At 40.4% G+C, this 12,175-nt stretch overlaps 1 protein-coding gene across 3 annotated transcripts in view; it reads right to left on the reverse strand.

The window, feature by feature from the left end:
- The window catches only part of MOXD1 (monooxygenase DBH like 1), a 759,590-nt gene that overhangs the window by 180,060 nt on the left and 567,355 nt on the right, over positions 1–12,175 (reverse strand). For 2 of the 3 annotated variants that reach the window (XM_069235165.1, XM_069235167.1), the window contains exons 8-10: positions 9,668–9,859; positions 6,774–6,833; positions 481–623 (exon numbers count right to left, since the gene is read on the reverse strand). In XM_069235165.1, coding sequence (XP_069091266.1) covers positions 481–623; positions 6,774–6,833; positions 9,668–9,859 — 395 coding nt within the window. The remainder of the gene's footprint in view (positions 1–480; positions 624–6,773; positions 6,834–9,667; positions 9,860–12,175) is intronic. The other variant, XM_069235166.1, reaches the window with a different exon arrangement.

The raw sequence follows: 12,175 nt of genomic DNA on the forward strand, positions 1-12,175 counted from the left end.
AACCCAGTATTTCTCCGAGTTCGAGCTTGATTTTAAGAACCTACATCCTGAAAACAGAAGGGTTTGCCTGTTCCTGTCTCTCAGCTGTGCTGTCTAAAAGAATGCACTAACTCGGAGACATATCGTGTTAACTGAATTCAGTTTACATGCTCCTGGTATATAAAAACAAGAACTCGACTCTGCGCTGAGGCAATTTAGCCCACCATTCTATGGCCCCCTAGTCTGCCAAATTTCTTAGCGATCCTAAGAGTCTCACAGGGCTGCGACTGTGCTCATTGCTTATAGTAGGAAACCATTATATTGAGCTAGCACGTTTCTCTATGCCCATTTGTCAGTGTAGGTCTTTGCATTTGATAAACATGCTAATTAGCTTCGAGCCAAAAAAGGTAATGCAATAAAGTATGGAAAGAAAGGCAGCGACTGTTGACACAACTGCACAACATACATGTAAGTGTGACGATTCATGCTTTTATTACTTACACGACTGGTTTATATATTGTTTTCACTCCAATGAACTGGAGTTGTTCTGTTATTTCGGGAATACTTTCACAGCGTGCTAGGTTTATTCGTGGGTAGTACATTAAGTAGGAAAGGCACATTTCATCTCTCGTGCTCAATCCACCCTAGAAATTAGAAAATGGTGTTGGTTAGATTCTTTGAAATAGAAAACATTATGCGCATTATTGTCCTTAAACAGCCCAGGCACATATATCACATTAAGGCATGTACTTTAGAAATCAGTAAGGAAATAAAAAAAGATGGTACACACCAGTAAAAATTCATAACACCTGATGAAATGTTTTTTTATTTTTTATTGGCATTTACTTGCTTTGTTTATATCATGAAGCGATGCAAGTCATATAAGTGGTGATGTGGAATGGCGATATTGCCAGCATGGCAGACATCTTGCAATGTTGTAAGAGGTCTGAGGGTGCATGCACAGTCTTTAAGCATGTATGAGGAGACTTCAAAAAAGATTTCCTGTATGATGAGCTGAAGCTGTCTGAGTTTAAACTTAGAGACAAATGAGGTGGCAATTAGATTTCTATGAAAACATAGGTAGGAATTGGCTAAAACTATGCTTTCAGTCACTGCTGAATAAAGGTTTAAGCTCAGTAGAGAAGATACACTTTTGATGCGTGCTGTGACTGAGCTCCTTGAAGAGCCAAACCATCTCATCCACAAAAGTGAACTGTTGCACCTACTAGGCAAAAACAATAGTGGTAAAAGAAGAACTTATAGCATCCAAATTCGTTTTTGAATTTGCAAATATACCTTATTCATAGAAACAAGGTAGACAACAAATACATAATCAACCATAGGCATGCTATCTAAAAATCATTAGAACTAGCCACCTTTTTGCTTCTACAAACTTCCACCAAGCAAGGCTAGAATCTGTAGCCAGACACAACTCTATAAGGTAATATACAGTGTCTGGAAGGTCCTCCTAAACTCATTTTCGGAGTAACAAAAAGCTCTGATCTGATTTCCTTGCACTTCTTGGGTGTGTTGTCTCTGGTCAAGGCTAAGCACTGTGTCCCAGTCTTCCAAACCATGACTAAGTTCTACTTTTATTTAACTGCTTTCAAAAGAAGAACTGTGTTTTACTGCTGTGGCTGTAGCCAGAATGTCTGGGAGGGCCCTGGAAAAGAATTGGGTGGATCTTGTGATGTACAACTAATAAGAGGTAGCACAGAGGCCTTCCATTGTTCTGATGACTCTTTCTAGCCCCCTCCCACTTGGTTAGTCCCTGTTAGGTGTCAGCTGTTGACAACATCCCTATTTTCATGTGCTTAGAGGCCAAGCCATTGCCCTCTGCATAGCAGGGTCACTAACTTCTGCACAGGTATGTTTATTGAACCTCTGAATGTGAGATGGGCTGCCAAGCCGATTCTACACAGTTTAAGCTCATGTAGCACTTAGCAAACCTTTATAGATTACTTTTTCAGTAAAGTTATCAAAGGTTTGTTTTCACCAAAAAAATAGATTTTGAAATGCAAGCATAACATAACCATGATTTATTTTGCTAGCATTTTCCCAAGTGACGATATCATTTTTAATTGTAACTATACACAGGTCTGTTCATGGGGATTGTAGGTGACTTATACTGGGTAAACAGCTTCTGGATATTTAGTCAATGTGAGGACTCACTAACTGAAATATGAAGTGTATCAGTTTTTTGTACATTAAGCACCTACCACTGTTGGTTTACAAGGTACACTTTTATATGTGATTGAATTGATAAAAATCGCTTTTTCTGCATGCATAGGCACATTTTATGTGCCACTGCAATGTTTCTAAACAGCATCCAAGTCACAGTACTGTGAAGTTCTTGGCAGCCATATTTTCTGTTATATGTGTGGGTTGTGTAAGTACACATACATCCCACATATAACTTTTAACTGCCATGCCATTTTGTTCATTTTCTCACCATCTAATCTGGCCTTACTGGGCAGTTTAATACACAAGTAATTCCAAAGCATAATAATTTTTTTGGGCAAATCACAGGCACCCTTCCACTGTTTGGCACAGAGTTCCACCGCTATCAAAAACAAGTCAGGAAAAAATAGGTGGCGATATAAAAAACGATGTCTTTCCTTACACAAGCTTTTTCTCCAAATGTGAATTCCTATCGGACTCTCCTTGTTTCCGGGACATTGCTCTTCTTTAGAACCTCAACTGCAATTGTCTTTTGAGGGCTGTACTAAGATAGTGAAAATGCCTATATATTTTTTTTTGTCAGTCACTTCCTTGCAAGATATTTGCAGGTTTCTCTACAATGCTCGATGGCTTTCTGACCACATTTATTTAGTCTGCTAAATCACGCCAGGAAATCAATATAAAATTACGTTGTCCACTAAAAACAATATGAAATTACGTTGTCCATTACAGTACAGCGACTGTTTCAGACTTTGAAAATTATTAACTATCAGCTATCAATGAAACAATGTAGCAGTGGGTTAACTTGGAGTCCAACTGGCAGTTTGGGTTGTGGTGTTGGCAATCAATGGTTTGTGGTTGTATGTAATTCTGGAAATCCCATATATTGCAGTTACGTTTCCTAGTCTCCTCTTATTTGGAAGGTCTGCCGGAGGCAGGGAAAATGGGCTAGTGAGGTCTCTCAGGCTTGATCCCTCTTTTGATCAAACAATCGCTTAAAAGAGTAAAACACTTGTCAGTTGTTATGAATGAGCAAGGTAGGCAACGAAGAGCCGTTCCAGCTTATTAACTCAGGGACCTTCCTCCATTCAGGTGGTACAACAGAAGTATGATCTTCGCCAACAAGATTTTTTTTCTAAATGAAAACAACTTTGCGGTATACTTGGCACACAATTATGGATAAACACAATCTCCAGTGGTTTTGACCAGCTTTTAACGAAGACCGTAGACTGGGGTATAATCCAGTGTTTATGGTCTGTTAAATAGTCACAAGACTTAATAAGCTACAAGATACATTAACTCTTGCATGATAAGGACTGAATTAGAATATCCAATTAAGAATGAGCTAAAAATTAGCCTTTGGATCTAACGCCTGTAAGCACGATTCTTCACCGTTATTTTTCACTGTGTTTTCTTTATTTGGTTCTCAAGTGTCTTCCTAAATTTAATAATGAACTCTCATATGGATGCCTTAACTGCTTGGAGTTGGGACTCAGAAAATACGAGCTGGGTTGGTTCTGAGCCCATGTGAAAATGAAATTACACAGTCATCATTTGTGTACTTTTGGGAACTTCACATTAAGCTTTCTACACAAAATTTCAGAAACTACACCATTATGTCACATCGCATAATTATGCACTATTTGCAGTAACATTTTTACCAGAAACCTGTAGAAATAACCTGAACAGCCAGAATGCAAGCAATGTTGCTTATGCTACTCGTGTTTTTAACGCTGCTTTTCTACCACAAATTAGAACATTCGAATGTTGGCATGTCCATTGAAGACAATGGACTGCTGCGGGCTTTTACAGGCCGGTAAAAGCCCGCAGCGCCAACATTCCAATGTTCGCTTTGTTCACAGCAACAGCTGTGAACAAAGCCTCACGGAGCCCGAGGGGATTTAAATCCCCTCGGGCTCCGTCAACATTTTTTTTTTTTAATAGAACATTCTGCCCTGTGTGTGCAGAATGTTCTAATAGCCTTAGAACCCGCCGTAGCGGGCTCTACCGGCTATTAAAGTCCCTCTCCCTTGTTAAATGCCCTCGCCTTCGGCTCGGGCATTTAACGCGGGGAGCGGGCCTTTAATAGCCGGTAGAGCCTGCTACGGCGGGTTCTAAGGCTATAATGAGTCCCCGCATCAAAAATGTACATGAGTGCAAACTTCACTCTGGAATATGGTGCAAGCAGGTGGATTTGCATTTTATGTAATTACAAATAATTTCACTACATTTTCCAAAATTTTGCATAATTATGTGAAAGCAAATTACGTAGTTTTCATACAATTCTATTTGGCTCCAAGCTTTATCCTGTATTTTCGGTTTTAAAAACCATGGGGCATATTTACAAGTCCCTTTGCCGTAGTGTCATTTTTTTTATGCTACGCTAGCGCTAAACAGACCCTCACTGCAATTGTGGCATTGCGCCACTTTATAAACCCTTTCACCACATTACACCTGCACCAGGTAAAATGTATGCAAGAGAAGAGATCCCCTGCAGGATGTTCCAAAAAAATGGCGCAGTGAAATCTACAAGATTTCACTGCGCCATTTTATCATAATTTTTAATGCCTGCCCAAAGCAGGTGTTAAACTGATGCTAGTGCTATATCATATGGGCCTCCTTGAGCTTTGCCGGACTAGCTCCAAAATGTTTGGCGCTAGTCCAGCAAAGCACCACAACTGCACCAAAAATGTTGGCGCAGTTGTGCTAACGAGCCTCATGGTGCACTGTATTGTATATACAACGCTCATGGTGTCATTAGGGGGGCGCAGGGCAGTACAAGGAAACTGGTGCATCAGAGCCAATGCACCAGTTCCCTGTAAATATGCCCCCATATTTGCGGGTAACCCTCTGCTTTTCCTTTCACTCCAAACATTCGGCTGCTTGGTCTTTAAGCCTAGAAGCAGAAGCTTGAAACTCTGCTTTTGTTCTCCAGTTGGTTAAAGAAAATAACATTTGAATTGTTTTTGAAGGATGCCTTATATGACAGAAGAGATAAGCAAGGAATGTGTATACAGCATTGAGGTTGTTTTATGCAACTTGTATATGCTTCACTATTTGATGTTGCAACCTATGCACTGATTGTTTAAACAAGCATTTTGCCCTCTCATCTCCTCTGTAGTACTTCCTATGTGATGTGTGCATTTATGGTCTAAAACGTCTTTCACAACATTACTGGGGGCAAACGGTTTAAGTATGCGTCTGCAAAGGATATACAGTCCGAGGCATCTTTAAATACCAATGAGCACATTTACAAGCCCCTTGGCCACATTAGCATTTTCTTTTACGCTAATGTCGCGTTAGGTAGACATTTCCGATACACCATATTAAGCAAATGTGTACTTTCTATTGCTGGTGCATTCCAGATGACTAGCTCCAAATCCTATCGCCTATTGATTTTTAGTAGAGGTGCGCAAGATTTGCGAAGTTGTTTTTGCCGATTTTGTGATTATTTTTTATTTTTAAAACCTCACCACAATGGGACGTTTGTGACGTTTTTAACAGAAGCAAGTCAAAATGTCTGCAGAACGTTTTGCAAAGGGGACAAGCGTCACAACTTTGTGAAGTTTCAAAGTTCTTAACCATCGTAATTGTTTTTATAACAAATCATTGTTTTCAGGTGTTTCCTTCTCCCCGTCTGCCTCACCGATCTCATGACATCACTGCCGCCCAAACTTTCTTCTCAAAATACACGCTATGACACCACCATCGCCATTCACATCACCTAATAACACAACATGCACAAACACAATAAGGGAAACTATTGAACAGATTTCACACAACAAATCACAAAAAGTGTAATCTGCATACCAAGATCTAGATTTCTGCCAAATTTGGTGGAATTCCATTTAGCAGTTTGGGCTGTAGGCATGTCTAAAGACCCTATGGAAAAAGAATGGGGAAAATGTGTTTTTGGACCCCCCCTTTTTCTCAGCCCCTGCTTAATGGATCATCCAGAAATTTCAAGATAGCAGCTGACCTGAGCAAAGTATACGTTTTGAACATTTTGTGAAGATTTGTCAAGCAACGCGAAAGTTATTGGCAAAAAAAACAAGCATTTGCAATGCAATGGGTCTCGCATTTGCTTGAGTTAGAGGTATTAGTGTTAAAAACACCTAACTGGACTTTTCTCTCCATATAAGTAAAACAGTTGACAGAAGCAAGCCGACTCAAAGCGCCACTGCCACCGTGAGCGCAAGAGTTATTGGCTCCCCGCGTGAATGTCTAGAAAGGCTTGCTGCTGGGATGAAAGGCAAACCAAAACCAGAGGATGGGCCATCACATGCTGTAACAGGAGGAAGCGTGACGTAGTGTGATGGCCACAGAAATGTTCAGTTAGTTAAAACGCCTGGAGAGGGAACTCAGCACACAAAATGCACCAATAAATGTGAAGCATTTAAGACAAGCACAACAAAGAATGAATAGCAAGAGTGGGTTTGGCTAAAAGCCCAATATATATGTGTGTGTGTGTGTGTATATATATATATATATATATATATATATATATATATATATATATTTATATGCTCCCAGACAGCATTTCCTTGAATTTGTTTTCCTTTGGAAAATGCAAAGGTCCAATAATTTCTCAGAATATATGTCTCTATTCTTACCCATGTCATGGTGGTTCGACCTTTAGTGTTGTACTGACATTCAGTTATTAGGTTGTCCCCCTGAAAAGAAAAAAAATAAAGGCTGTTTTTTCAAACGGTGCACATAATGTACATTATTTCAATTTTCAAAGAAATGCATAATTATCTTTACATTCTGAACTATGCCAAATATTAGGGTCATGCGACAAGACTCGTTAAGGGCTGGGTTTTGTGGGAAAGATAGAATAGCTTCTAATACATCCTCTGGAGCAGGTCATTCAGAGAGATAACGTGTATTTGTAAGGTACCTGTTTATTCCGGAGGCCCTCTTTTGCTCTCAATAACAGATGCTTATTGGTATCCAACTCATTGGTACTCATTTGATCAACATTGGGAGGATGAACTTGTGAGTGGACCCATCAGGATTGGAACGTGTGAGAATGAGTTTAAAGAAAACATTCAAAGAGCAAAAAGCCACTGGACCCAGAATAAGACACGAAATGAGATAGCAAATTTTAATTTCATTCCTCAAACACACGTTGATTGATTTGGTCACTGCAGTGTGGGCCACTGTTAATTAAACCTCACCTCCTTTTGCTCGAGGAATTAATAGCTATTGAATTCTTATATCTGTATTTTAGATATGGGCCTCAGACAGTGAGAGAGTGTATAACGGAGGAAATTGGCAGTTAATAGCCATTTTCATCAAAGGGTGTTTCGATAAAAAACTACCTGAACCTGTCCTTTCTGTTTCAGGCAAGCAACAGTATTTAATGCCTACATTCCGCGCATTTTCGTTGTCTCAATAACTATTACCATTTCTTTGAGGGTGATAACTAATGCTAATGTACGTTCATAGGTTTGGTAACATTATGGGCTGCATGGTGCAAATGTATGATGTATTTGTTCCATGAATGTATAGTTGTAGGGTGTATATGCGCGCAGTTTTCTACTGGAAGGTCGCCGGTTGGCATCTCTCTAGGAGATAGCTGGTAAGACCATGAATCATATGTCATATAAGGAGAAGGACGTTGAGGGGCGTAAGGGCATTTATTGTCCTTCTGTATGCAGGGAGTCTACCTCCACGAGGCAGGAATGCAGACATTCACGATACACATGGTTGATGAAAGGGCGTGCACCAAGGCACAAGAAAGAGGTCAAGCTGATGTAGGTGAATACAATAAAATCTACGACCCATAACCAGGATAAAACTACACTGTGGTTGTGATCACGTTTCAGAGTTATAGTTCTGTGGTTGAAAATGTTATATTAGCTCCATTACCTTTCATCTATAGTAATATTCCCTTTTCTTCAATCTCATTTCTTTATGATTTGAGAGGCCCTTTAAACCTGAACCTTTAAACTTTTTATGGTAGTCACTCTTTAGGTTCCATGGTCGTGCTTGATATGTTCTAATAGAGACACACAGAGCAGCAGCAAGCACCAGGAAATAGATTACTTGCCTCAGACAAACATTCTGTAATGTATTAGATACTCACCACTGATCTTCACTCCACAGAGTTCTCCTTCTTCATCACATACCTTTCACTATGTTGATTAATGTACAGCATTATGAAAGGCATTGCTGCTTGACCTTCAAAATATTTGCCCATATACTGACTTAGGTACATTAAAAATGTACTTCTCACCTAGTAAACCTTGTTCACTAAATCCAAGCAGCGCCAACAAAGAAGGAAGGCAAGGGCTGCACAAGAGTGTGGGATGGAGAAATGGAATATCTAAATGGCGAACATGAGAGCCTCAAAGCAGTAGCCATTTGTCTTGTCCCGATTTCTGGCTATAGTCCTTAATAGAAGAGGCTATCCCATAGAAGTGTCTAATATTCAACCAAAATAACCAGCAAGCAACCATATGCAAAGCATACAAGTGGCAACACTTAGGATTAACAGACCCATCAGATTCGCAGTACCTTGAAATTTTCAGCAGATCCATAGACTGAACCACGGTGGTGAAAATACCAAATCATATGCACAGGGTTGAAGTACATCACCGAAGCAATATGAAATCAAGACGAAGAGAGGCACAAATGTTTGTAACATTTATAGCCAAATGCCACAAAATGCAGGAGGAAACACAATGTATATAAGGATAATATTAACTCAACCAGTAGTAAAATTCTGCAAAGGAGATAATGTTGACGATGATTCATACTTATACAGCTCACTGCTATCCCTTCTACCTCTGGGAGTGTCCTCGTACTAGTTTGAGACTTACACTGAGCAAAACAGAAAGGTTTTCAGCTGTTTTCAATGGTACAATAGCAGGCACACGGCCATAGTAGTTTGATTCCAGAATCTAGTAGGACGAAAAGAGAAGGACCCCCCCAATAAACAATTTGCACATTTTGGAGGCAAGAAACAGATTAGCACTTTCAGAGAGCAGGAATCGTTTGGGCCATAAGGTAACAGCCAATTGTATAGCTAGATATGGGATTATTCACAAAGGAAAATCATTAAGAATGAATGTACAAAGAATGAGCTTTAAAAAAAGTTGAAAAGACATTATCAAATGGTTTTCTTAAACTTATAGGGTCGAAATTGAAAACTGTTATATTGACATACAGTGGCTGCCTATTCATTAAGGCAAGCTGGATTTCTCCCAAGGTTCTTGAGATTTATGACATAAGGAAGGGGGCAGTTCGGTTTAATATCTGGTTCTGCTGGATCAGTGGACTAATGAAGCCAACTTGAAAAAATTGAGGATGGTAGAAAAATCCACTCTTAAAAAAATAGAAGGAAATAAGTTTTAAATGATTTAAAAAGTGCATGTGTATAGTTAGAATCCCTTAAAGCTCTGTCAGAAATTAGAATTCTATCACTTTATAAACAAAAATATGAATTATCCTTTAAAAATGTCAAGCTTAGGGAAATATGTAATGTAATAAGTATTCCTACAGGCAGTATAATCCGCTCCTCTGCTAGATGCTGGAACTCCTGGAAGTTGAAATCAAACTCGCTGTCAAAGGCAAGCATCTTTTGTTCTTCTCCATTTCGAAAATGGCGCGTCATGATTGCTTCCCCGGCAAGGTGTGCATGCAGCAAAACAGCAAACACACGGATCCCACTTGGCTTCTCGCTACCCAGGGCCTGTTTGGAAAAAGAAAATATTTAGCAATAAATCACGCAGGTCCAAAGCAAAAGTTCAAGGTAAGTTGGAGCATCTCTCACCAAGAAATATGTCCTTATAGTACATAGTGGGACCTTCAACAGTCAGATACTACTCTGCACTTTAGTTTCTATAGGAGCCTATTGCTCGTATTAGAGGTGTTCTCCTGAGACACAGTACTGACTGACTAATACGGTAATAGCTGTGACCCACACTTATCACCCACTACCTACCTCCTTGATAACAATGCCTCTGTTGTACATTTTAGGTTTGGTTAATGTTTTCGGGCATCTGACTATGTCAAATATGCCCAAAAAGAGTCATATGGGATTCACTGTTTGACTTCATAATTCAGTAAATAAGAGGTAATTTAATTTTCAAACCTCAAGCTTTACTTGTGAAGATAGAAAACCTGCAACGTTGGTCTATTTTGCACCAATTTTGGGGTTGATGATGGGAAGAAAGAATTAAACTGCAGAGTACTGCACAATCAAGCAACACCGAGAAACACATAGGATTGTGGGTATTCGCAAACAATTTCCAGATACTTGTACCAGGCTTATAACACATATTAAATTACTCCTGTGAAAGATAAGAGCAGGGGTCATTTCTGGGTGCAGGAATGGAAGTGATCACTCCCATGATGTACATACACACTTTTTGCCCATATGCACTCCTGAAGATTTCACGAATGCTCAAGGTAATCTTTATGGACACCTGCTGCAAGAAATGTGGTTGTTAGTTGGCTAGGGTGTGAGCCTCAATCAAGCAGCAACCACTGTCCTTGTCAGAGTACAGCACAAGCAACCCCCCAAAAAGGCTGGGCCCAACTCCCTGGTAGCTTGCCATAAAGCAGTCATGCTTAACTTAGAGGCAAAATGTAAAGTAGCTGTGCAACACTTCAAACACTAAAACAGTGAAAACGCCACACAAAAAGGTTCCTCCCCACCAGGTTAGCAAAATATAGCTAAAGTTAATAAATAATACAAGACGAAATCAATACAAATCCAATCCGTAGAACCGGAAATATGAATTTTAAAGGAATAAAGTGTAAAATAGTGCCTAAAAGCATAAAACACCAACTGCAGCGATCTGATTGTGCTGGACCAGGTCAATACCAAAAGTGCAAGCTGACCGTGAAGGAGAGCAGGCCGGATACAGTTCCAGTTTACATCCACTAAAGGATTACCTTCTCAAATTTTGTGCCAAGGGTACCATTCACATTGGACAGGGCCAAAAGAAGCAAGGAGAGCATTGCGGAGGCTGTCACATGTTACAAAGAGTAGGCTGGATGATGGGTGAGTTGGAGCTTCGTATTGGCAGACACGAGCTGGCAGGGGAGCCTCTTATGTCCCTGAGGCTCAGATCAGTAGGCCAGTAGACCAGCCCTTTAGATCACTCTGGGGTCCTGGGCTCAAGATGAATTTTCAGATCCAGTTCTTCTTTCCTAGGCAAGAAGGTAGCAGGTCAGCATAGGAGCCTGGCCATGCTCCGTGGCTAAAAACGACATTCGGCTGAGGGTGACGCGATCAGCTGCGAGGCTCTTGCTGTGTGCGCCATGGACGCCACGTCAGCCACGTCAGCCACGGCACCAGCTCAGCTCGGGAAGAAGATCTGAGGCAGGAGCGGTACGGCACTCACCGCATGTTTTGAATTTGAAAAGTCGTGTCAATATTGGCGTGCATTGGCAGAGTCGACTAGAGGCAGGAGGCAGTCTGTCAAGCATAGAGGATTCGTTTGGAGGTGCATGAAGGTATACAGGGTGGGAGAGTGAAAAGGTGCTCATTCACAGAAGCCCCTGCGCTCTCATGGCCCATGAGAGGAGCACCATTTTCTGTCACTTTCTTGTCTGATGTGCAGTGCGGATAGAGACACCGCCCCCCACCCTATAAACACCAAATACCAGGAGCACTAGAAGACATGAGCAATTAAGCAATTAAGCAATTAAGCAAGAAATTAAAATAAAATAATCTAGGCATTTTTTAAAGACTACCAAATGTTAGCTGTATATTAAAAGTGTTACAAGGGGCATGCGGAGATATAAATAATCAAGTAAAAAAAAAGGTTACAAAGTGAAAAAAAAAGAAGACAAAAGCACGCCCAAATACTGCAAGATACGGCAAGACAGGAGGACGAAAGAGGTTTATCTAGGAGTATTCCAAGCACTGTAAGGAGATATAGACAGATCCCCCTCCCGCTGCGCTATATCAAGCTATATCTATTGCCCAGTAGTAGATATTTAAGAATAGGGGAGCCATCTCCTTCCATAAGTGATGCTCTCCTCAAGATCTTCAGAT

This window comes from Pleurodeles waltl, chromosome 5, assembly GCF_031143425.1.
Source record: "Pleurodeles waltl isolate 20211129_DDA chromosome 5, aPleWal1.hap1.20221129, whole genome shotgun sequence".
Lineage (NCBI taxonomy): Eukaryota > Metazoa > Chordata > Amphibia > Caudata > Salamandridae > Pleurodeles > Pleurodeles waltl.